Here is a 27,169-nt window from a genome sequence, read left to right as displayed (position 1 = left end):
TATCCTGCAGAGTAAATAGACAATATGGCTTGCTTCAAAATATTCCTTTCGGGGATCTTCGTCCTCCCTATGAGTATCCCATATCTCAAAGAGGTAGAGAAATTTGACACGTACTGGAGCGCTAGACCTTTATGGGAAGTGATTACCCAAAAGGTTCCCCCTTCTTTGCCTAATGATGTAAAGAAGTGGTTGCTGAAGAAGTCTTCAATTGATCACGGTAGGACTGATGTGAAGAATCGTCTAGGTGACTGGGTGACACCGGCCAAGGAACGCTTAGGTGTAAGAATTGAGTTCAAGACACCTATAATGCCTAAGAAGAAGAATTCTACTAAAGACAAGGGGAAAAGGAAAGCTACCACTACAGACAAAAAGCTTTGGGTGGAAAAGAAGCATGGGGTGCTAGCGGAAGGGGAAACAATCCATTCTAAGATTGAATGTAGGTCCTCTAAAGGATGCCTACTAGCCAAAAGTAATGGATGAAAGAGGAGGAGCAGAAAAGAATTGGAAAAGAGCAAAGATGGAGAAGAAAGATTAGAACATTGCTTAGCTTTCGATTTATCAGATTCTTAGTTTTTATTTAAAGTTAATTTATTTCAGCTTTATTTAAATTCCATTAACAATGCTTTATTAATGAAATTTCAGCTTTCAATTAAATTGTTACTTTAAATTTGTTTTATTAAAGCAATGAAAAACCGAAATTGATTTTCCAGAAATTCTTCGAGTACGGAAAGTAAAAAATTTTCCGAAAAACACCGAAATTCGCCCAGATTTTATTACTGAATTGGCGTCAATAATTGAAAATTGGCGCCGGATATTGATGTCTGGCGCCAGCGCCAATACTGTCGTCTGGCGCTAATGGCCTTTTTCTGGCGCCAGGCTCTGTTCTACGACGCCAGTTGCTTTTCCGACTTTTGTTGAATTTTTTGTTGATTCTGGAATGCGGAGATGTCGAAAAATAAAGTGGCCGCACCCGTAATGGGTTGCCTACGTATCCTTTCCTAAGGAATCAGGCCGAACGTAGCTCTCTTTGAGTGTCCTACTCAAGTAATTATGGGTAGTATTTTTAAGTTGGTCGAGATTGGTCATGTTTGAGAATTCATTGCCATCCATGTCAGTTAATTTTGCTGCACCGCCTGACAGGATTGTTTTGACAATGTAGGGCCAGACCAATTAGGTCTAAAACTTTCCCCTTGGATCTAAAACATTTTTCCTTAGTGCCTTTAATACCAAATCTCCTATTTTGATATTTCTTGTCTTGACCTTCTTATTAAACATGTCTAGCCATACGAGTTTGATAACATTGAGTGTGATGTAGAGCTTCTAGTCATTTTTCGTCGAGTAGGATCAATTCTTCATATCGTGCCCTAGTCCATTCGACTTCATCGAGTTTACTTTCTAGCGCAATACGTAGAGATGGTATTTCTAGTTCGACAGGTTGTACGGCATCCATTCCATATACCAAAGAAAATGGTGTATTTCCTGTTGACGTACGAATTGACGTGCGGTAACCCCACAATGCAAAGTGAAGCTTGTCAGGACAATCCTTGTAATTTTCTGTCATTTTCTCGAATGATAGTCTTTAAATTTTTATTAGCTGCCTCGACTGCTCCGTTTGCTTGAGGTATATAAGGGGACGAATGATGATGTTGGATACCATATTTATGTAGCAATTCTTCACATTCGCTTGAAAGTGAGTTCCATTGTCACTTATCATTTCATGTGGGACTCCATATCGACAAATGATATTTCTCTCGATAAAAAGTGCTACATGTTTTGCGTGAGTTTAGCATATGATTGTGCTTCAACCCACTTCGTAAAGTAATCAATCGCTACTAGAATAAAATTCATGACCTCCTGTCCCTGGAGGAACGATCCTTCCAATTATGTGAATTCCCTATGTAGAGAATGGCCATGGTGATGTGTAGGTGTAGAGCAAAGATGGTGGAACGTGTGTAAATTGGCATAAATTTGACACTTAGGGCATCTTTTTACATATTGATGGCAATCCCTATTCATGGTAGTCCAATAATACCCCTCTCGCATTATTTTCTGGACTAACATTTTGCCATTTATATGAGTTCCACAGATTCCTTCGTGGACCATTCTCATTATTCTTTGTGCATCCACCTTCCCTACGCATAGGAGAGCTCGACCTTTAGGTACCCTTTTATGTAGCTCGTTGTCTATGAGTACATATTGAGAAGCCAAAAGTCTCAAGGCTCGTTTTGCTCTTTTGTCAGCATGAGGAGGGTATTCTCCATTGGTGACATAGTTGAGAATGTCTGTGTACCATGGTTCTTCTTCTCGTTCTTCATCTTCGTCTCGGACTGGGTTGTCGTCTTCTATAGCCTGTATATATGCTGGTTTGTGCCTTTTTTCAATAGTTAGAGGCATTTGCTCGATATCCGTGGGAATCCTAACCATTGAGGCTAGTCTTGCCAAGGCATCAGAATTGATTTTCTTCTCTAGGTAGATATGTGTATTCTACCTTCTCTAACTGATCGGTAAGAGTTTCCAGATAAGTTTGGTAAGGGGCTAGGCTTTCACTCCTAACTTTCCACCTTTTAGATATTTGATTGATGATTAGAGAGGAATCTCCGAATATCCTTAACTTCTTTACTCCCAATGCCAGGGCTGTTTCAAGGCCTACCACACATGCTTCATATTCAGCAGCATTGTTGGTAACGTCGAAATCAAGCTTTATTGAGATTGGGACGTGTTCTTCTTTAGGTGATACTAGTAGCACTCCGACACCACATCCCTTTTGGTTTGAGGCTCCGTCAAAGTACAAGGTCCAAGTATCATCTTCGGTGACCATCAAATCTTCATCTGGAAATTCACTGTCCTGTATTGGTGTCGAGTCTTCTATTGGAAAGTCTGCCAGAAAGTCTGACACACGGATCCTTTAATAGCTTTTTGTGGCATAAACCGTACATCGAACTGGGCTAAGTTGACTATCCATCTTGAAATACGTCCATTGAGCGTTGATTTCTCGAACAAGTATTTGAGTGGATCCAATCGAGATACCACGAAAACGGTATGCACCAACATGTAATGTCTCAACTTAGTTGTGGCCCACACCAAAGCGAGGCACAATTTCTCGAGTGGTGTATAGCGTGTTTCGTATTCGAGCATCTTCTTACTTAAGTAATAGATTGCGTTCTCCTTGTTTCCTACCTCTTGTGCTAGCATGGCTCCCATTGTCTCTTTGGTAACCGTCAAATATAACCTAAGAGGTATTCCGGGAAGTGCTGGCGCTAATACGGGAGGATTTGCGAGATAGGCTTTGATCCGGTCAAAGGCTTTTTGACACTCGTCATCCCATATTACTGGTATATTCTTCTTGAGCTTTTTGAAGATTGGTTCACATATCGTTGTTAATTTTGATATGAACCTACTTATGTATTGTAACCGGCCAATGAATCCTCGAATCTGTTTCTCGGTCTTGGGCGGTGGCATTGACATGATTGCTTTAATCTTGGTTGGATCTATCTCTATTCCTCTAGAGCTTATGACGTATCCCAAGAGCTTGCCGAGGTTACTCCAAAAGCGCATTTTGAGGGATTTAACCTCATATTATATTTTCTTAGCCTTTCGAAAAATTTCCTTAAGGCTACTTGATGGCCTGGACGGTCTTTTGATTTCACAATCATGTCGTCTACATATACCTCGACTTCTTTGTGCATCATGTCATGGAGCAAGGCAGTTGCTGCACGTTGGTAAGTAGCACCTGCGTTTTTCAACCCAAATGGCATTACCGTGTAACAGTAAGTGCCCCATGGTGTGATAAAAGTTGTTTTCTCCATGTCTTCTTCCGCCATGAGAATCTGATTGTACCCTGCGTATCCATCCATGAATGAGAGGAGCGCGTGATTTGCTGTGTTGTCTACCAGAATATCGATGTGTGGCAAAGGGAAGTCGTCCTTTGGACTTGCCTTATTTAGATCTCGATAGTCGACACACATCCTTACTCTTCCATCTTTCTTTGGTACTGGGACGACGTTAGCGACCCATTCGGGGTATTTGGATACCTTGATGAAACCTGCAGTTATTTGTTTTTGAACTTCTTCTTTTATTTTAAGTGCCACGTCGGGTTTCATTCGACGTAGCTTTTGTTTTACAGGTTTCATTCCTGGAATTAATGGTATAGTGTGTTGAGCTATTTCTCTGTTAATGCCTGGCATATCTTCATATGACCAAGCAAATACATCGATAAATTCTTTAAGCAAGTTAATTAAATCGGTTCTTTCTTGTTTATTCAATGTTAGTCCGATTTTAACTTCTCTTTTATGAGTTGAATCATTTGAGATGTCAACTGTTTCAGTCTCTTCAATTACTGGTGTTTTCTTTTCAAGTGTTTCCATTGCTTTAATAAATTCTTTATCTTTTTCATCGTTAGCTAAGCAATATTCGTCATCTTGAGTTAGGGAAGAACATAGGGAAGAACATGAGAAGTAAGGAGAATGAGCGATATTATTATACTCTGAGATCATTACATCAAAGAGTGATATGTCCTCAGGGACTGGATCACTAACTATCCTAGGAAAAGAAACAGGAAGGGAAGGCATTATAACTAAAGACTTAGAAGATTCTAAAGGGAAAGACTCTGACTCAGACTCTGACTCTGACCCTGACGATTCATCAAACATTGGCCCTTGTCCTGTCGTGATTGATATCTTCCTCCCACTTGGAGTAATCACCCTAATAGTCTTGCGCCACCCTTGCAGTAATCCTTCAGCTGGAGTAATTAGCTTCGAGGGATCGAAGTTTTTGCTGTGTAGGACAGTTTGAATGAGTGAGGAGTTGTCTTCCTCATAAATTGGCTCATTCTTTTCTCGCCCAAACAGTAATCCCATGATATTAAAGTCAAAACATTGAGGTGCTTTCTCCTTATGGACGGGAATTGGGATTTCATCAGTGAAATAGCAATCCAAGAAAATCTCGAATCCTGGTTGTCGTATGCCATTTACAACAAATGGTTCAGGAAATTCATAGCATGGATAGTCCTCTCCTTCTTTTATAAACTGACCATTAAGCGTAAGAGGGTACTGATCCATTGGAATTGCTTTCTTTTGAATGCGAGCGTCCCTACGTGCTTTTAATTTGTCCTGGGCTCGCTTGAGATCTTTCCAAGTCGGTTCGAAACCAAGTCCGAAAGTATCTAGTTTAGGGAGGCCAGGTGACTCTATCGATTTTGCTATCCCTTTCTTCTTCCCTAAGGTCATCCCAGGGAAGTGTCCTTGTTTTTTCAGCATAGTGTTGATAATCATGTTGGAATGGGAGTCGTGGAAAAGGTATGTCCTTTCAGCCTCTTGGATTAAGGAGACTTCTTCGTTAAAGCCCCATAGGTCTTCATCATCTTCGTCGTGCTCCACGTTGATGATTGGATTCTCTATTGACTTGATCCTCATTGGTGAAGCATCAATGGTGATGGGGATTCCTCCAACTATAGCTTTCACTTGTTGGTGAAGTGATGAAGAGACGACCTTTAGATCATGGAGCCAAGGGCGTCCTAACAACAGATTGAATGAGGCTTTGATGTCTACCACTTGAAAAGTAGTAGCATGTTCTATTGCTCTTGCCATCACATTTAGGGTTATTTTGCCAAGAGCTTGACGTCGAATATTATCGTAAGCTCTTATTCCTTGTGTAGACGGAGTTAAATCCTCATTCTTTATGCCAAGCATCCTCGCAGTCCTAAGTGGACAGACGTTAATAGTCGATCCATTGTCTACAAGTGTCATGGGAACATTCATTCTCTTGCAGATTACTGTGAGGTTTAACGCTTTGTAGTGCTTGTCACCTTCCGGGGTAAATCTTTATCAAAGAAGGTGATTAGATTAATTGGACTAGGGAGATCACTCGTGAGGAAGTTAGCTAATCCCTCAGGAGTGGTGTCAGAAAAGATCCCGATTTTATCCAAGGCATTCATCACAGCCAACCTATGTTCTCGAGATGTTGCTAGAAGCTTCCATACATTCATCTCAACTTTTGTCTTCTTGAATTGTTTAACAATGTCATTGTCCTCGATGATAGGTATTGGAACTTGTTGTACGGTAGGCATGGGTTGCGTTGAAACAGGAGGTTGTATTCTCCCGGATCTTGTGAGGACGTCTATTGATGTATCTTCTTCAGCCCAAATATCGTCTGTGGTGTATGATATGGAAGGTGAAGGTTCTAATATGTCTTTTAGATAGACATCTTCTTCATCACTATCCCATACTCCATTAACATTTATATCCTCTTCTTGTTGAACTTGGACTAATTCCTTTCTATCAATCATTTTCTGCACCAAATCTTTGAATTTGAAGCAGTTTTCTATGGTGTATCCTCCTGACTGATGGTATTGACAGTAATATCTATCTGTTCTTTTTAATGATTCAAATGGTCTCGATTCGAGAGGTTTGACCTTGCAACTCTTGGAGAGAATTTTAAACATTTGTGCATACGGGATCCCAATTGGATTATAAATTTTATTGTTCTTCTTGGGTCTTTCGGTGACTTGTAAGGGAAAGTATTTTGCCTCATAAATCGTTTTTACTAGTGTGAATTCTCTCTTAGGTTCTTGATCATATTCCTTGCGAAGTTCATTCAGAATTTTGAGAGTTTCATGTAACAGTTGTGATGTTTCCCTTAGATATAGTGTGAGTATTCTTATCTCTACCTCATTTGCTAGTTCTGGAGGATTATCCTCGACATCGAAAAAGATCTCTTCTTCTTCTTCGGTCACTTTGACAGGCTTAATGAGAGATGAGGGGTCAACTTCGCTTTCTTCATCGGAGATAACCAATGTGTGAGCTAGAGGTGCATTATCGATACTCGGTTTCTTACTGGCAGGAGGCAACGGCAGCTTATTACTGTCAATCAGGTCTTGGATAGCTTCCTTAAGTTTCCAACAGCTTTCAGTAGAATGACCTCTACCTTGATACTTGCAATGTGCATTGGGGTTCCAATTAGGCGACCTTTTCTCGACTGGTGGATCTTCAAATGGTCCAATGGGAGTTATAAGACCTTTTGCATTCAGCCGATCAAACGCGGTGTCATAACTCATGCCAATAGGAGTGAAGTTTCTCCTAAACAGTTTCTTTTGTCCTTGGTTGTTCATGGCAAGGACTTCTCCTAGATTAAAGGTGCTAACATTATTTGAGTGGGCGGTTTTGGAAGAAGAAGGATTGTTGTTCTTCTTTCCTTTCCAGCCACTGTTGGAGTTATTGTTGGCAGCTTTAGATTTAGCTAAGTCATCTTCAATATTAATCCCAATATCATAAACAGCCTTAAAGGTATGAAGGTTATTTTGATATTTAAGATGTTTTGAATATTTTTCTTGGAAATTTTTAATGAACAATCTCACGGACTCTTTTTCACTTGGTACCTCAATCATTTAAGCTGAGGTTTCTCTCCATTTGTTAAAGAAAGATGTGAAGCCTTCATTCTCCTTCTTCTTGAGAATTTCAAGTTCTCTATGGTCAGTTTCGACTTGAACGTTGCATTTGTACCTATCATCGAAAGTGTTTGCTATGGATTCCCAGGTAGAGGTCTTTTCTTTTTCAAGAGAAAAGAACCATTGTTGGCAAACGGTCTCGAGAGATAGCGAGAACAGAGAAGGGAAAATTTTCTTATCGATACCCTTGATACTCATTATTGTTTCAAATGCTCTTAGATGGAAGTAGGGGTTGTCGATTACCCTAAACTTTGGGATTTCGTTGGCACTGAACTTCTGCGGAAGAAAATCCTTATCCAACGAGACCCCTTGGGATGTGAGTTCTTGAAACTTGTAGTCGCTGGACAACTTGCTTAGGCTTTCTTGCATGAGGTCCATCTGTTGTTGCTTCGCGGGATCCTTGATCTTAAGTGCGAGAAGCTTTAGTGTCTCAGTTACAGTAGCCAATTGGTTCTTGAGATCGTTAACTTCTTCCTGAGTTGCCATAATAACTCTTGCTTTCCTCTTGCGGGCTATACGTTTGTCGAAAAGTTATACTTGTACGAAGAGGTTATCTTTGATTAATCGTCCTTCTTTTCTTGACCACGCGCTGTAGATTAAGCCAGTTTGCGTTTTAATTACTAGACTCGAATCAGTTTGACTCTATGGCTTTTGTTTAAATAAAAGAAAAAAGTATGCATATTTTTGGGGAGGAATAATGTACGTTTGTTTAGGGAACTTAAGTACTATTATTTATTGGAGGATTAATATCCGACTTACCCCCTAAAAAAATGACGAAAAATGACGCGCGCACACAAGACTCCCTTAATCATTGTCAAGACATGTGTAATAGTGTGTGTATTGAGTGTAAGTGACATGTTTGGACTCTTGTGTAAGACCATGGGACTTAGTGCCTAAACTCGAATATTGATTCAATTAAGCAAAATTAACCGAATTAAACAGGAAACTGAATAATTAGACCTTAGGTGATGACTCGACAAATAATCCGAACTGTCGGCCAAGCGACAGGACTGGCGTCACAATATGGTGGTTGGCGCCAGACTTTTTAGTAAATGTTTGGCGCTACACACCATACAGTGGCGCTACAGCCCATATTTTGGCACCAACATTGGAGCCTCGGTCTGGGACTGTTTTCGATATTATTAGTCAACTTGGGTATGTCTAAAGTCGTACTAGGTCGATTCCGATTAAAAGAAGAAGAACAAAAAAATTATTGACTCGAATTAATTAGTTAATTAATAATTAGGCAAAGTTCTTTAAGTCATTAATTATAATTTCAACACAAATCAACAAACGGTTAGGAGGAGCATAGAATATATATGCACAACAAATAATGCACAATTAGTCAAGTAGGCACAATATGATGCAATGAGTTCGCAACCTAACCATGGCTCTAGTTCTCTAAAGTTCGGGATATGGTTTAGTCAAATAGGGTCCATGGTTAATTGTTCAGATGCACCGCGTAGAAGCCTAACCGTGAAGCGTTAACGCGTGTGATAGAACACCGCGAGTTTTTAGAAAAAAAAACTCACTTCCATGGTTTGGTAAATTCAACATCTCAGATGTACCCTTTGTTTCCAGGAGCGTTCAATCGGGTAGATAGAGCATGAATTCCCAGAGGGTTATGTCCATATATAGAACACATATGGGTTTCAGAAAAATGAGAAAAAAATTCAATCAGGAAGTAGGATCGAGCAAACAATACGAAAAACCGGTCGAAATTAGAACGCATATTTCTTGCTCGGTATTGGGGGAAATTGGCGCCAGCAAACAGAGACTGGCGCCAACTTTTAACTGTAGCGCCTGGCGCCAATTCTGGCGTCTGGCGCTTCGGCTAAAAGTATGGCGCCAAGCTCTGGCCCCTGACGCTGCTTCCCACATGCCTCAGCAGCTTTCTGTGCTTAATAAAATCATCCAGTTTCGCGCGGTGTTATTTCAGTCCTAGTTGTGAAAGACGTTTCTCAAATTTCCTACGTGTAAAATCCTATGTTTTTGACTCATTACGGATGGTCTTTCCAATGAGAACCTTTTTATGCATATGACAATAATGTTAATCAAAATTACGCACATGAAATACTTAGAACTTTTCGAGTCTCATCCACTCATTCTAAATCATTGCCGAAACAAATTCAGGAATTAAAATAGAAATCCTCCCCAGTGGAGTCGCCAAAAACTGTAGGGAATAGTTTCAAGCCTTTAAAATCCCACTAGCTTGAACCCCACTGTGATCATACACTAAAGTACATTGGCGTCCAAAAGGGAAGAAGATAGAGCAAAAGAGTCGCCAACAAGTTTTTAAGGAACTTGTAAACCGTTCACGAGGTGAAGGTTACACCCCTTAACGATCCAAGAGATCGTCAACTCCATAAGGTCATGAACCAAATAAGGGTTCGGGGATGAAGGTACAAATCCAACCTAAAAGAGATTGAACCTGCCCTAATAATAGGCCTCTACTTTATTTTGCTCGTATTCATGTGCGTTTTCTGACTAACATACAATCAATATGATTAACCCTAAACCTGTTTAATCTATGTTGGTTGAACATTAATGCACAAATAAACTATTATTGGCGATCACTTGAAATTATAATCACAATTAACCTAACAAGATTATTAATTATCTCATTAAGCATGGTTGCAAGTACCAATTCCCTTTAACTTGCAATAAAAGGTGATCAAGCAATAACAATATACAATAATATGCATTTCAAGCAACATAATAAATAATAATCATCAATCATAATCATAAATATTAGAAAGAACATAGGAAGCATCATACTTTTAATCATACTTGATATTAAAAACACCCTAGACATGATACTAGGAATAAAAATAATAATCTAAGCACGATGTCTACATCATAAAATCAATAAAACCATTAAAGTACTTACTTGGATGCCTCGTACCTCTTTCTAATAACAAAATACACACGTTAGTAACTTCAAGGAAAATAATAAACAAAGCAACTAATTAAATAATTGAAAGAGAAATTTGGGCCAAACCCTCAGAAATTAAAACCTTTCACGTCTAGGGTGAAGGCAACTTCGAATATGGCTAGGTGTATCAAGATCTTGTGAATGCGGAATTTTGTATGAAAAAGCAAGAAAGAAAGAATGCTAACAGATATTAATGTTATTGAAAATTGATGAAAGAAAGATGATGAATCAAGAAAATTGGATGAATGAAAAAGAATGAAAAAGAATAAGGAGAATTGGTGAATGTTGGTTATAGATTGTAGATTGTAGATTGTAGATTGTAGATTGTAGATTAACCCAAAACGGAGTTTTCTGATACGATATTTATAAAGAAAATCGGCCAAAAAAGATAATTTATCAAAACAGAGCCTGAAGATCACAGAAACACATTGGCGCCAGCCCTGGCTCATTGGCGCCAGGACCAGTGGCTAGGGCCAGACGCCAATGGCTGGCGTCTGGCGCCAATCCTGGTTCCAGGCGCCAAGGCCTGGGGTTGGACGCCAAACCGGATTTTAACACGTTTTCGAAAATCTGATAATTTTACCGTACTGGAAGATAAAATAATATAATTTCAGTCGAAAATGCTATTTGATCTAATTAAAACTCTAAAGAATCCTAATTGAATTAAGAATGATAAGACCGTCTAGAATGTTCTAGAAGAACAAAACCATTCCTAATTACATTCGGAATGATAAATCATATTAGGCCCTCCCCTAGATCATTGGGCCGTATTTAAAACTCAAACCGGGCCCAGTTTAGTAAATTGGCCATAACTTCCTCAATACTCATCGGAATTGGGCTTGTAATATATCGTTGGAAAGGTCTTTGCAAGCCCCATCCAACTACACCACTATTGGACCCATATCATGGACCAACCAAACTGTATTGGCTGTTTTATTAAAATAAAGTTTTCAAAAAAAGGAAGAAGAGAAAAGAAATAAAACTTTCCGAACACTAGACCTTTCCACACTTTCGTTTCATTCGATTATGATTCAACGTGAAAGGCACACATCACCGAGTTTGTTTTTGGGGAGACACAAATGGGTGTCTACAGCTGGCTTCGTCAAATTTGGATTTCCAAATCTGATAGTCCGAATCTGACTGTACAACCGCCCAAGTGTCCTGCATGATGGCTTCATAATCGCTCATCATTTGCTTAACAAGAGCCTCTCTCTCTTGATCAGCCACGGACTCAAACTTGGACTTCAGCTGATGCTTCTGGTTGCTGAGGCGCTGCTCCAGGCGGCCCACCTTCTGCTTGGCTCTCTCGACCTCTTCTTTGGCATCTTGAAGAGGCTCGAGCTTCTCCTTAAGAGTTGTAATCTCTTTCTTAAGGGAAGTGATGCGCACGCGGGCCGAGTCCAGGTCCTACTTCACCTGCATATTGGCTTCCGCCTGCGAATACATCATATCAAGCGTCAGATACTCATTCTGAGCAATATCAAATTGAGCTCGATCCAAGGCGGACTCGGCCCGAGCTTTAGCGACTGTTACCTCTTTGGATTTCTCCTTGAGGGGTTGCCAGAGCCCTTAGACGCGCAGCAAGGCCTGTAAAAGAGCCGAATGGTTAAAACCAGGCGGAAAAAAAAAATTGCTTGAGCTAAGACTCATACCTCGCAGAGGTTCCCCAAGATGCTATCCAAGTCAAGGGTGCCGACTCCTCTGACAGACGCCTTGTCGTCAGGATCAACCGCCCTCAGCATGGACTTGGCCATCTGGACTACAGTCGGCCTCTGCACAGGAACTGAGAAGGAGAGAAAGTTAGAAAAATAACTCAAGTACATCTAAATGGAAGAACAACAGAGGGGAATGGATTTTACCGTCGTCCTTCCGTTCTTCCTCTCTCCCCAGGCTCCTCTTCTCTCCTAATGAGCCGACAACAGTGGTGGGTTGCTTAAAGCCACCCTTCGATGCCCTCTGGGCATCCGGTTTGTTGATCTCCTTTTCAGCTTCAAGAGAAGAGGCGTCTGGGCCCTTCTTGGGCCTATGAGCAATGTGCTTCCGGCCGCCCTTGCCGGATGCGCTCACATCACCCGCCCTTGTCTTTTGGATTTTAGGGTCGGATGGTTTTGAATGAGATTTGGAAGGAGCACCCTACATCAACACAAGATAAACGCCAGTTAGAAATCATTCGGGCAAATTTAATATTGGTCAGAAATGAAAGTATAACAATTTTCTACCTTGGAGGTGCCACCAGTTTTCTGCTCGTCCACTTTGGTGTGAGTGGTTACTTCTGCCCTGTTTAGGACATTTGACCTGTATCGAGCAGCAGATACAGTCGGCTTCCTTGTGGCCGAGAGTTTTTCCATTGCTTTGTCTGCAAAAATGAACAAGTGATTAGCATCATTAAACAAGTACTGAAAAGCAAAAGTAAATTGCATATAAAACAGACGGCCGACTACCTCTCGGCATCTCAGAACTTAGCCCACAGGCGGCTAAGAATGTCCCTTCTTCAAACCACTTGTACAAAGGGAGATAACATTGAGGGGTGACCTCCTTGTCCCCCTTATCATTCGTCCACACGGACACGGTAAACAACCCCGCGTCCATGATCTCCTCCTTTGCCCGCTTGGGAATAGGCGGCAATGCGCTCCTGCCTGCTAGGAGAGATGAATCCTTATTCCACCTGTTATACTTTTGGTTCAGGCGGCTGTCGGCAGACTTGACTATGTAAAACTTAGTCCTCTAGTCTTTCCACTTGTTCTCTTTGCCAACAGCCATCATGTACCCCTTGCAAGTGGTCAAAGTATACCAGCCTTCACCGCCCCTAGCAGGCGCCCTGCTCAGATAGTGCATGTGGGCGAACGCTTCAAAGCTCGCCTCCACCTGCAACATCTCACAGGCGGCAACGTACCCCAGAATATTGATTCAGGAATTGGGTACAAGTTGACAGATACCCAGTTGGTATCCGTCCAAGATCCTCTCCACGGCCGGATGGAGAGGGAAGCGGAGGCCAGCCTGGAAGGCCGCTTCATAGCAGCCGAATACTTTCTCTTGATAGCTGGCCAGGCTCGGCCAAGTTATGGTGTTGCCCTCGTTAGGGACCGACAAAGTGTAGCCATAGCCTAGGACGACCTTGCGCCTAAAATTGGCAAGGCCGGATGCCATGGCGCTCCGCCTGCCTGGCAGAACATGCTGATAGTAGGGGGCTCTCTCCAAGCGCCTGGAAGCACTCGGCTCGGCCCAGCTTTCCCCCCTATCCACTACCAGGGACTCTTTGGCAGAATCTATGTTTGATCTAGCCTCCTCTGAAGTTACGGAGGCATTCTCTGAAGAAGATGACGAGGCCGACTCGTCATCAGAGCTCTCATCAGAGCTAGGGGACCGCCGACTGGTGCCAGCGGGGTCCTATCCTAGACTCTCTTCCGGCGCCTGTCCAAAAGGCCCGGGTTGATATTCTTCATCCGCCTCCCCCAGGATTCCATCACTGGGAGTTCCACTAGATGTGGGCGAATGGTAAAAAGTGGGGGTAGGAGGAAGATAGGAAGGGCTGTCAGGGTGTTCCGACAGCTCACTTCGAGGCAGTCTTATTGAGCCGTCTGAAAAAACAGTCGACCAATCCGAATGGTAGAAAACTCCATCGGAGCTACTGCCTTGCTGTTCTTTTGATTCTGGCCATAGTGTCCTGCACAGACACGGAAACGGTCGGATTCGGAGAAGTTCGCAAAGCACGGTCTTTGGCCAAGCATTCGGCACTGCTAGTTCTAGATTCAGCCGTCCCCGGTGACCGGCTGATCACTATCCTACGCCGTGCCGCATGCAATTGGGGAGCCATTTTTTCGAAAACAAAGAAATAATGAAGAGTAAAAAGAAAATACAGGCGTTACCTTTAGAAGAAGGGAGAAAGACGCCTGGTTGACTAAAGAACGGTCGAACTGGTAGCCGAGTGTCGGATGCATGAAAAACGATTAGGGAATTTTGAGATTCTTTAAGTCAAAAAGTCCAAGATTCTCCAGAGATTCGCCAAGGTGTGAATCCAAGAGGGGGGGTCAAACCTTACTATTTATAGGGGGGTAAAACCCTAATTTTTTCCCTCTAGTAAATTTTCGAATCTGACCACTCAGATACTAACACCTGTCACAGGAGTCACGTGCAATGCACGTGACCCTTGTGAGGGGCAAATGATTTGGGTATTTTATACCCGGCCAGGTGGCCCAATCAGAAAGTGCCACGTGTCCTCCGTATAGGTGCCATTTGGACCTATGGCATGATGACACGTGGAGGGTGGACTCTTCTCCGTCTTACGTGGACTGAAGGTCCAGCAGGGCCCATTTAGGTGGCGACACGTGTCACACAAAAAGTGCTTCAAAATCCTTTGGGCACAGTGACACGTGTCACTCAGGCATTGGCCCCGGGATGGCGGCCTTCTAAGGCCCAAATCCCGAGGCGCCGCAAAACGGCGTGACCTAATTACTAGGTCACCAGATCCTAGGAAGGCACACTTTTCAAAAGGACCCTATAAATAGGGACATTATATCATTTATGACAGAGAGAGAATTATTGACACACAATACAAGACAATACGTCACTTATCTCACTTTACCTGAGCTTGAAATCCAAGCAGATAACTTTACTTCCGCACGTTTTATTTCCGAACGTTTGCTGACTTAATCTTCGGAGGCGGACCCCCAACCATCCGGAGGTCCGTTTGCTTTGCAGGTACAGGCGTCCTTAGTTGAATTCAGTTTCAGTGTTGTAACTCTCCCGAGGGACAAAAACCCCGAAACAATTATTATTATTATTATTATTATTATTATTATTATTATTATTATTATTATTATTATTATTATTATTATTATTATTATTGTTGTTGTTATTATTATTACTAAAATCGGATTTTTTTTTATTTTATGTAGATCGAGGGTTCTGGTGCTCGACATGCAATATCACGACGTCTGAATGCGTATGTGAGGAGACAGACATCTCGATCTTCACCGCTTCAGCCCGAGCAGCAGCAATACGGGTCTACTAGTGGTTGGTCAAGAGACCAACAGTCTGGTAGTAGTCGGCCCTTGTACTCTGCAAGTGGAGCACCCATATCTGACGAGGAAGACGAATGTTCGGCTAGTCATATGGTATATAGGGGTCAGATTGGGAGATTTGTTGGTAGTGGATCGAGTCAGCCTACTTCCAGCTCTGCAGAGGCATGGGTGGGCCTGAGGATGGGTCAGTTATCCCTAGTTTTGGCGGTCACGTGGCACGGTATATCTGGATGGAGCAGGAGCGTAGTGTTTTGCGCTGTTTGAGTAGGACAAAGTTATGTTCTGACTTGTTCACTTGGTGAGGTCGTCAATCTGTGGAGGACCTTGCGGAGATTGATGCTAGTTGGTTGTCTCACTTGCCCGGCCTGATGTTTAAGAGACTTGATTGGCCGTTGATTTCTGCTTTTGTTAAGAGGTGGCAGCCAGATACGAACACCTTTCACATGCCATTTGGGGAGATTACGATCTTGCTGCACGACGTGTACAACATACTTGGGTTACGAGTTGCAGGCAATATGGTGACCACTACTCCTAGCACGGACGTGTTACGGGACGCGTGCTCGGTCACCATGGATATGACTCCAGATGATCTGTCTGAGGTTTGCGGCACAAAGACCATTTGGCAGGGTAGTGGGGTGTTGACTGATAAGATTTTTGAGTCGACATTAGCGGTTGACCGGGGTTTTAGTGAGCAGCTTGATGGATACTTGTGGTTAGTGCTTGGAGGTACACTGTTTGTAGACAAGAGTGGTAACCGTACGCATCCTTCCTTCCTCCACGAGCTATGTCACACGGATGTCCCTATTAACGAGTATGCTTGGGGAACAGCTGCACTGGCCTACTTGTATCGGCAACTGGGCACGACATCACGGAAAGGTGCTGATTCGATTGCTGGTTGTCTCACGCTTCTGCAAGCGTGGATTTACGAGTACTTTCCGTGCTTTCAGCCACAGGAGGGTACCTTGACCCGGGACCTCAAATGCCTCGTGCGTCTGCTTGGGATGTTGGAGCGGGATGTCCTAGCAAGAACCTGGAGCGCCTGTTAGCTTTTCATACTAGGATTGATGCGCTTAATGACCGTGAGGTGAACTGGCTACCGTACGGAGCTGATTCTTTATTACGAGTGCCCCCCACTTTATTGATTGGCTGCATCCAGTACTGTAACATCATTGAGCCGTACATGCCTGATAGAGTGGTGCGCCAGCTTGGTTTCGTGCAAGGCATTCCCCGCGAGATCATCAGGCCAGAGAAGGCCAAGAGGCCGACTAACTTGAAGATGTATCAGGTAGACTTCTAGACTTCCCGACTGAGATGACAGCTGTGATGTGGAACAGGTTTGTTCTGGGGTATCTCAGAGTGTTGTTTTAGGTGCCCTACCCAGGCTTAGTGCTGCAGCTCCTTCGGTTGCGCCTGGTTACATGCAGTGGATGTACAGGTTTTCTCACCCGCGGGTATCTCCAGGTGCAGGAGTTACAAGCAACCTTCATGAGCGGACTAACACTGATTACGTAAGTATTTATGCTTATTATTATATTAACAATGACTTCTATGAATTTTTGTGTTTATAATATATTATTGTTTGATTTGCAGTGGATGGGTCGGTCCATGGAGATTCACCAAAGAGCACTATTTGAGTATCCTGAAATGTCGAGTGAGACTCGAACAATGACTCAGCAGCTTGTATTTGATTGGAAGTCAAAAATGGGACTTTAGATTATTTTGATTAGATGTTCTGTTAGTGGTTTTAATTATGTTATGAACTTATTTTTAATTTTTTTTTAAATGTAATGTATAAGCTGGAGACTTATTTTATTTTATATTTGATGTTTTGTTGCATATCATGTTAGATTAAAAGCAAATACATTTAAAATTAATTTCATAATTCTAATTTTCCTACAAATGTTCAAAGTTAGTGAATGTACATCACAAACTACCTAACTAATGCATCCCACATGTCCCTTCTCAATTGATATGCTTGATCCCATCCATTGACACTATCCTCGTGGTGTTACGTCCAACACCCGGCGATCGGCGGGAGTGGTTAATCAGGTACAAGGTCAAGACGGATAAAATGTGATCCACCAACTGTAGCAATCACAAACTCTCGAGTCGGTGACCGAACCCCTTTGCGTGCCCTAAGCGGTAAGACTGTGATGCATGGGTAGTAACAAGTTGGTACTAGGCCTACTCCGAGACAAATCACCCTTGTGTTGAACCACGTAGCAATAGGAAATAAATCTTGAATTGTAACCATTCAATGCCGCTCCCCGACAGACCCACCATCCCATCGAATACGCTCCACGTTCATCCAAAGTCGCCCAAGCCCGTAAATTCGTTCGTACAAATCAGGATGACCAGCGATCTCGTTCGCTATTGTTTCCCGAGCGTCAAACCACTGATTTTGATTGCCAAAGAAGAAGTCGGCGACACAACGAAAGCCACAGTTTCCATCACCAATGACATCCTTCCAAGACGAAATGTACGGCAACATTGTGGCTGGAAGCAAGTTCAAATATCTGCATTGACTAATGTCACTTGGATCTACAACACAAAATTAAAAGATAAATTATTAGTAAAGCTACAAGTATTAAGTTTACATATTTTTTTATTAAATATAGAATTTTAGTATTACCTGGTTCTGGGTCACCACCACGTTGAGTGTGTTGACGGTTCACATGCTCGAAATAGCTACGATCACGCCTGGTGTTTCTCTTCGGTCGACCACGAGTGTTAAGGTTGATATGTGGTTCTTCAAGGTGTGAATGATCTGGATGTAGCTCCTCTTCAATGATTCGCGTTACATTTCGACGTACGGTCGGGTCACTTTCCATGACTTCGTCGATTAGGGACCGAAAATGTGCAGCCTCCTCGGTGTGAATGATCTGGATGTAGCTCCTCTTCAATGATTCGCGTTACATTTCGACGTACGGTCGGGTCACTTTCCATGACTTCGTCGATTAGGGACCGAAAATGTGCAGCCTCCTCGGTCGAATCATTTACCACTTCAGGAATGTTAACACCATCACCAATAACCAGTATCTTCCAGAAAGAATGAATTTGGCTGCTATACAATCCTGTCTGTGCAACTATCGAATCATGTATCTGGCAAGCACATGGAAGACCATGGGTCACACGCATAGCACATCCACACCGTTCATGGACCTGGTAACTCAAATCACGCATCCTCTTCGTCTCCTTATCAAGAACTTTCAAGCAATGTTGAGACACTTTGCCATTTATACGTGACAGTGGCAACTATCTGTACATCTGACCAATGACCTTGATGCCTCCAAGTCATTACGAATTTGTATGATGCGATTACCGATATGACAATGGACTCGGGCCCATACGGTATCCAAAGCACCTGCCAATGATTCTAATTAGTAAATTCAAATACAATTACAATTAATACAATTACAATTACGTAACAACGAGAACAACTAATAAAATAATACAACTAACCTGTGGATGATTCAAACCAAGTTTTCACTGTATTTTAGACCTTGATGCCTCCAAGTCATTACGAATTTGTATGATGTGATTACTGATATGACAATGGACTCGGGCCCATACGGTATCCAAAGCACTTGCCAATGATTCTAATTAGTAAATTCAAATACAATTACAATTAATACAATTACAATTACGTAACAACGAGAACAACTAATAAAATAATACAACTAACCTGTGGATGATTCAAACCAAGTTTTCACTGCTGAATGTTGGCTCTCAACTCTGCAGTTGGTGGTGTTACCAAAATGAAGAACCTGGTTCGTCCAAAATTTCACAAATTTCTCCTTATGACAAAGCCATGTTCTCTGAACATACTGAATCACTTCCGGATATTTTCCCCACCTCACTTGCATGGCAGTTAGAGCACGATCATACTCCGCCTGTGTTGTTGCATTCACGATTTTAAACCATCTCCCAGCTCTAAACCTGACACCAACCGTCTTGTTTCCAAACATCTTCGTCACCTTAGCCTCCACATCTCTGTTAATGTGACATAGACAGAGTAAATGTGATGTCCCTTGAAAGACTTCTCTCAAAGCCGCACATAGCCCAAGATCACGGTCTGAAATAAATACAGATGGCTCTTTATCAAACCCAATCAACTCCCTTAAATAATAATAATAAAAACAATACTAATAATAATAATAATAATAATAACAATACTAATAACAATACTAATAATAATAACAAATACAAAACAATCACAATATTAATGATAATAAAAAATTATAATAACTATAAAACAATTTATAAGACCATAACATTAATTATTTAATAAATAATAATAGTAATAAAAATAATAATAATAATAATAATAATATTAAAATTATATTTCTACTAATTACTAATAACAATATCAACAACAACAACAACAATAAAAAAAACAGCAACAACACCAATAATAATATCAACTACAATAACAACAACAATAATATCAACAACAACAACTACGATAATAATAATAATAATAATAATAATAATAATAATAATAATACAAATAATAATAATAATAATAATAATAATAATGAAACAAAAATTAAACATATTACTAATAATCATATTAATACAACAAAATTACATTAATTATCAAATACTAAATCACAACAATAATCACAAGACCACGAAAAAAAATACATAAAAAAAAACTTAATAAACATAAAAAAAATTATATAAACGTACTTTACATTTAAAAAAAAATATGAATAGGGACATCCGCCTAAAATTTCCGGATGTCCCTTGGTACATCCGCCTAAAATTTCCGGATGTACCATGGAACATCCAGATTTTTTAGGCGGATCCCATCTTCCGCTTGAAATTTCAGGATGTTCCATGGTACATCCGGAAATTTTAGGCGGATACCAAGGACATCCGGATATTTTAGGCGGATGTCCTAATTACCGAAAATAAAAATAAAACTTACAGAATGATCCGACGCATTCTCCGGCGTACGTATGTTCCACTCGACGTCTATGACTCAAGACCCGTCGGAAAATTTCACGATTTTTTAAAATAGAAAATTTAGGTGGTCGTCGGGACCGATTTGGTTGCAAGGTCGTGGGGACCGATTTTGGGAGACTCGGGACAGCAATGTCGTGAATTGAAGTGAGGGGACCGTTTCATGTATTGTGTCCAAATGGGGAACAAGGTCCTTTTTATAACACAAATTGCATAAAGGGCATAGTGGTCCATTCAAGTCAAAAAGGGAGCGTTACCTGGTAAATTGGGAGCGACAAATAGCAGTTGAGTTATATTTCCTTGCTGCTGCATTGTTCCTCTATTTTCCGGTATAATATAAATTCCTGATCCTGTATGTACAACATAAATTTCTATATAATAAAAAAAACCAAAATCATAATATTTAATTTTGGACTACAAATGAGGGTGAATATCTACTAAACTATAAACATCACCAATCAATAAATATTGAAATTGTCAAAGTCAAATACAGAGTGCCAAATTAAAACAAATTTTATTATCTTTTGTATTTAATTAGTTACATTTCAAGTACTTTTTATACAATTCAAATACAAAAACAAAGAACATAAACTAGAAAATGAATCCATGATCTTTAAGAATTTCTTCTCCTTTATATCCGATTAATCTGTTGAATTTTAAAAAAGTTATAAAACACACAATAAAAGTTAATAGTAGATATTTATATAAGATTCATTGACCATAATAATAAAACATGTTTAACAATAATATATTCAATTATACGTTTGCCGGCAATAACACAAAAAAATTAAACACAAAATTGTACATCTTCAACATCATTTCAAAACTAATCATCACAAACACAAAAATCATAAACTTAATTCATAAAATCTCACATTAATCGATCGGATGAACTGTAAACAAAATGAAAACCAAAATATAAAAATAGATTTGGGAAAAGAAGAACAACAAATAAGACATGAACGGTTGAAAATAAACAATAGATTTCCATCGATCCTAAAATCACAACCCTCACAATCACAGATTCGAATGATAATTGATGCTCATATGAATTCGACAATCAAATGTAATTATAAATAAATTAATGCTCATATGAAATTAAAGGGAGGATAGAGAAGTTAACTTGCTTGATGAAAATTGGGCAACCATAATTGTCAAGGAAGAGAGAATTCGACGAGTTTTCTCTTAGTTGCTTGTTGTATTGCCATTGATGAAGCTCCAAATTAAGGTTGTTTTGACTAAGAAAGATATGGGTGTTTTGCAAGTAGAGAAGGTGATGGAGATGAGATAGTGTTTATTGGAGTTAGGGTTAGAGCAATGGAAAAGCTTTAAACTAGATCTGAGTAGGGAGAGAGGGAAAAAGAAAGAGAGAGGAAATTTCTAAAGAGAGGGAAGAGAAGAAGCCATGAACGGCTGTTGAGAAAATATGATGGGCGTTCAAACCAGCCGACAAGGAATAGGGTTTTGCTATTCTTTTTTATTTTTTTTTATTTTTTTTAAATATGTTAAAATAAAATATAACGGTTAATTAAGAAGGCGTTCTATGTAGTATAGTAACTATTTTTTAAAAAAAAAAAATCAAATAGAGTGGTTAACTTAGATAGGCGTTGTATAAAATCCCAGAGATCGCCTATCTAAGTTACCCGTTCTATGTCTTGTGTTTCTTATTCTATTTTTTGGTGTAGTGTAAACACCACTCCAAGTTCCATCCAATCCTACCTATTTCATTGATGGTCCAAAGAATTACTTTTTCTTGTGACCCCTTACCTTGTAGGATGTCCACCAACTTACTAGCATCTGTTTTGATATTTATGCTTTGAAGGCCTGCTTCCCAACACCACTTAATTGCTTCAAAACAGGCAATAGTTTCTGCTTGCAGGGGTGTTTGCTACCCCATATGAGGAACCTTTCAGATTTTTCACTGTTCCATCATACTCCAATACCCATCATGCTCCCCTTCTTCTCGTTGCCTTGTTCCAACCCCCATCAACTTGTATCAAAAATCGTGTTGTACCCATTTCCTTTTTTCCTATGCTTGCTATCTTATTACCTGGGGGCTGTTCACCTCTCCCTCTGGTTGATGGAGAAACTCCAATTGTTGAGAATCGTTGTGCTCATAATTAATCATTTTGATTTTGCACACTTTTCTCCACCCTATCAAGTATCCCATTTATATGAGTTCTAGTACCTTGAAAGCTGAACTCATTCCTAGCCAACCATATTTCCCACATTATGGCTAGAGGGTAGTGATACTATTACTACCTTTTCCATCCAAGTTATAAAATTGCTGGATATACTATTGTATCCAATCTTTGATTGAAATACTAGGACTTATAGTTGAAACAATACCAAGGCTTCCACATTGTCACATTCGTTTTGCTACTATACAGGACCTTAGAGTAGGGTTAATACTTTCTTCTTCTCCACATATATCACAAGCTCCGCTTTCACATATGTTACGAAGATTTAGGTTACTTTTAACAGGTAGACCATTATAGAAAATTTTCCAGATAAAGATTTTCCATTTGGGTCAGACTTTTTGCTGCCAAAAGAATTTTAAAAATTTTACCTTTTAATCTGTAACTCTATCATTGTCTACAAGCTAGCTCATAAGAAAAGTATAACTAGATTTTGTAGTAAACTTCCCTAAGTTCGTATGATCCCTTTGTAGCAGGTCCTCTATCTCCTTCCCTGGTAACTCCATAGCCCCTATTTCCACAGCATCCTTTGCATTGAAGGCCTTTCTTAGCTCCATTTCTTTCCAAGTCCAAGAGACCTTGATAATAAATATGTCAACCTTCCATATCATTGCTTGTCTCAGAGTAACTTCTGAGTTAGCCTCTGGTATTCTTCCATTAACCCATTTATCCTTGAAAACTCCTATTTTTGCACCATTCCCAACTTGTGCACCTCTAGTATTCAGTTGATACAGACGTGTGCTTGAAGTGGGGGTTTCCATGAGTGCCCCTTTATAAAATTTAATTCATTCTTGTGTATACCACTCATCCCCCATGACAACATTGTATTGTTACCCTTTTGTATTTTACCAATCTTGAGCATCGAACTGCCCTTTGTAGAGAATACTCTCTCAACTAGCAATTGGGGGTTGTTATGCATTCTTCATGATTGTTTCATTAGTAGTGTATCATTTATGACCTCTACATTTCTCACCCCTAAACCCCCCATTCCACGAGGAAGCTGAACAATGCTTTTCCTCACCCAATGTATCCCCTTGTTTCCCTTATTTCCCTATAAGAAGTTAAAAATCAAGCTCTTAATTTTTGAAACAATACTACCTGGAAGCTTGAAGCTATTCATCACATGAGCAGCCATTACAATCAAAACTGTATTTGCCATAATAATTTTAGAGGAAAAGGAAAGCTTACAAGAATTCCATGAGAAAATTCTCTTAGCAATTGTGTCTACCAAATATAAAAAATTGGAACTTTTGTTACCTCTCACGTCAATAGGCACCCCTAGATGATTACCAAGGTTCTCCACATCCCTCATTCTTAGGATGTTCTTAAATGCCAACTTATTTTGGTCTGAAGTGCTTGGACTAAACTTGACAAAAGACTTATTAAGGTTTAGTTGCTCCCCTGAAATTCGACAGAACCGCTAAACTGTAGACACCTCTTCTTGGCATGCCTTCATTGAAGCTTGGAAGAAAAGAAGAGCATCATCTGCAAAAAATAAGTGACTAATTCTTGGAGCATTCCTTGTAGTTTTAATACCCTTGAAGAGAATGATATCCTCTCCAATTCTCAGCATTCTCGAAAGTATAGCCATACAAATCAAAGATAAATATAGTGATAGTAGGTCTCCCTGTAGAAGCCCACACTTTTGTTTGAAAGACTCCGAAGTGTTCCTATTAATAAGAACCTTATACGAGACCGTAGAAAAACATTAGGAGCACAAAGAGATCTAGTGTTCCGGAAAGCCATATTTTCTCAAAACGATCACAAAAAAGTCCCATCTCACTCGATCGTAAGCCTTGCTCATATCCATTTTTTATCACAACTAAGTCTTGAACTTTCTTTCTTTTATTAATAAAAGTTAGGATTTCATGACTTAGAAGCGTATTATCCACCATATGTCTCCCCAACACAAAAGCATCTTGATATTATGAGATTAAGCTTGGTAAGACTTGATTGACCCTATTTACCATACATTTCGAAATGCATTTATAGATAGAATTGCAGAGACTTATCGGCCTTAAATGTCATACCTCCTCTGGATTATCCACCTTTAAAATAATAGTAAGGATTTAGTGACTCCACAATTTTAATAGGAATCCACTGTTAAAAAAACTAGTAACTCCCTTAACCACCGAATGTCCTACAATATCCCAGTGCTGTTTAAAGAATTCTGCATTAAACCCGTCTAGGCCTCGGGATTTGTCATTTTAAATACCTGTAGGGAATATTTCAAGCATTACCCCAAACTTGAACCCCACTGTGATAATACACTTAAGCATGGTGGCGTCCAAAGGGAAAGAAGCTAGAGCAAAAGAGTCGCCAACAAGTTTTAGGAACTTGTAAACCGTTCACAGGGTGAAGGTTACACCCCTTAACGATCCAGGAGATTGTCAACTCCAATAGGTCTAGAACCATGACTGGTAGTTCGGGGATGAAGAAACAAATCAACCTAAAAGAGATTGAACCTGCCCTAATAATAGACCTGTACTTTATTCTGATCGTATTCATGTGCGCTTTCTGACTAACATGCAAGTTAACCCTAAACCTGTTTATCTATGTTGGTTGAATATTAATGCACAAATAAAATTATTATTGGAGATCACTTAAATTATAATCAAATTAACCCTAATCAAGATTATTAATTATCTTATTAAGTGTGATTACAAGTACAAATTCCCTTTTAACATGCATAAAAGGTGTGATCAAGCAATAACAGTAAATATAACATCAAGCAATATAATAACATTCATAATAAATAACAATCATAATTTTAATCATTATCACAACAATTATAACAATTATAAAAATAATCATGTTAAAGCATAATAATAGCAAAATCCTAGGCATGATACTAACAAAATTAATAACAAACCCTATCATATCACTAAACAATAAAAATCAAAGCTTTAACCCTAACATTAGAAAAAGAATAAGAAACATCGCAGGAATCACAATTGTCATATTTGATATTAGAAATTACAGTTGTTACCCTAAACATGATACTAGGAAGATCAAAACGACCTAACATGACACTAGGAATCAAAATAACAACCTAGACATGATTTCTATATCATAATAACAATGCAAACAACTAAAGCACTTACTTGGATGCCTCGTGTCTCTTTCTAATAACAAAATACACACGTTAGTAACTTCAAGGAATATATAATTAAATTAAATAATTGAAAGAAAGTTTAGACTAGATTTGGGACTAAACCCTCAGAAATCAAACCTTTCACGTCTAGGGCGAAGGAAACTTCGAACTTGGCTAGGTGTTTCTAGATCTTGTGAATGCGGAATTTTGTATGCAAAAGGCTAGTTTAGAAAAGAAATAGAAGAATCTTGATGAGAGTTGGTGAAAGAGAGAATTAGAGATAATAAGAATTGATGAGAAGAATTGATGATTATTGATAGAATTTGATGATTGAAAACGGAGGTTTTAGGAGGCTATTTATAGAGAAAATCTTCCGGACGGATAGAAAAACAAATCAGAGTTTCAACGAGAATAAAACAGATTAGCGCCAAACGCTGGACGTTAGCGTCAGGCGCTAAGGCTAGCGCCAGGCACCAAGCATTAGCGACAGACGCTAATCTTGTAGTCAAGCGCTAGAAACTAATTTCACGCATTTTCTTAATTTTGATAAAATTTAGCCGTACAGAAGGGCAAATCATATTTTCCTTAAAAACACTTTTTCATTCTGATCAAAACTCTAAAAAGTCAACCAAAGTCAATTTATCAATGCTAATTAAATCATGAATGAAAAGAACCTTCTAGAAGAATCTAGAAGACTAAAATCAATTCTAATTGCATTAGGAATGATAAATCAACACTAGGCCGTCCTCTAGATCATTGGGCCGCATATAAGGATCAAACTGGGCCCAGTTTAGTAATTTAGCCATAACTTCCTCATTATTCATCGAAAATGGGCTTATAATATATCGTTGGAAAGCTCTTTTCGAACCCGACCCAACTACGCTATTATTGGACTCTTGCCATGAATCAAATCAATCTGGATTGGCTATTTTCTCAAAAATAGGTTTTCAAAAATAGAGAGAAAGAAATGAAGTATTTTCAAAAACAGAAAGAAGAGATATTTTAATAAAAACATCCTCATCACTAGACTTTTCACACTTTGACTTCATTTGATTATGATTCGACGCGAAGGGTACTCATCACCGGGTTTGGTTTTGGGGAGACACAAATGTGTGTCTATAGAAATCCCCACTTTGACCGAGTTTGGAGAAACGCAAGTTTCAAAAACAAAAGTCAAAGCATCGATAGGGACGGAAAATTATTCAGAACGTTCTGCGATCCTAAATCATTCTTGTAATGTCGATACCTGCAAACTAGCGTTAGTTAAAACAGATAAAAGAGTTAAGAAAAGCGTATCTTGCACCGTCGAGCACACGTCTCTGGAGGGTAACTGATTTGTTGCTGTTGTTGACAACCTTCCACAATCTAGGGAACGCCGTCGATCAATGTTGCTACATCTCGAACCTTTTTCTTGAACCATAGTGACAAACTTCCCAATCATAGCAAGAGTCGTCGAATACCACCTCATCACGAACCACTCTTCTCAAATCTCGGTGACAACCTCCACAATCT

The 27,169-nt window shown here is 39.8% G+C and overlaps 1 protein-coding gene across 9 annotated transcripts; it reads right to left on the bottom strand.

Moving 5' to 3' along the window:
- Window positions 1-17,240: 17,240 nt before the first annotated feature.
- LOC110694170 lies at window positions 17,241-22,271 on the bottom strand. Of its 9 annotated transcripts, none has more exons than XM_021871355.1 (7): window positions 21,489-22,131; window positions 20,331-20,715; window positions 19,083-19,472; window positions 18,860-18,996; window positions 18,286-18,761; window positions 18,030-18,170; window positions 17,241-17,938 (listed from the first exon to the last, which is right to left on the bottom strand). In XM_021871355.1, exons 5-7 carry the CDS (start codon window positions 18,578-18,580, stop codon window positions 17,652-17,654), a joined length of 723 nt encoding a protein of 240 aa, XP_021727047.1. In that variant the 5' UTR covers window positions 18,581-18,761; window positions 18,860-18,996; window positions 19,083-19,472; window positions 20,331-20,715; window positions 21,489-22,131; the 3' UTR covers window positions 17,241-17,651. The 9 variants fall into 9 exon arrangements, 8 of the variants coding, with proteins under 8 accessions (XP_021727047.1, XP_021727039.1, XP_021727080.1 ...); XM_021871347.1 differs by having other exon boundaries at window positions 18,030-18,164; window positions 18,280-18,761; window positions 21,489-22,128; XR_002505796.1 differs by having other exon boundaries at window positions 18,030-18,761; window positions 19,083-19,390; window positions 21,489-22,181.
- Between the last annotated feature and the right edge of the window lie 4,898 nt (window positions 22,272-27,169).

Source organism: Chenopodium quinoa, unplaced genomic scaffold, assembly GCF_001683475.1.
Source record: "Chenopodium quinoa cultivar QQ74 unplaced genomic scaffold, ASM168347v1, whole genome shotgun sequence".
Lineage (NCBI taxonomy): Eukaryota > Viridiplantae > Streptophyta > Magnoliopsida > Caryophyllales > Amaranthaceae > Chenopodium > Chenopodium quinoa.
This window is presented reverse-complemented; position numbering and strand designations above follow the sequence as displayed.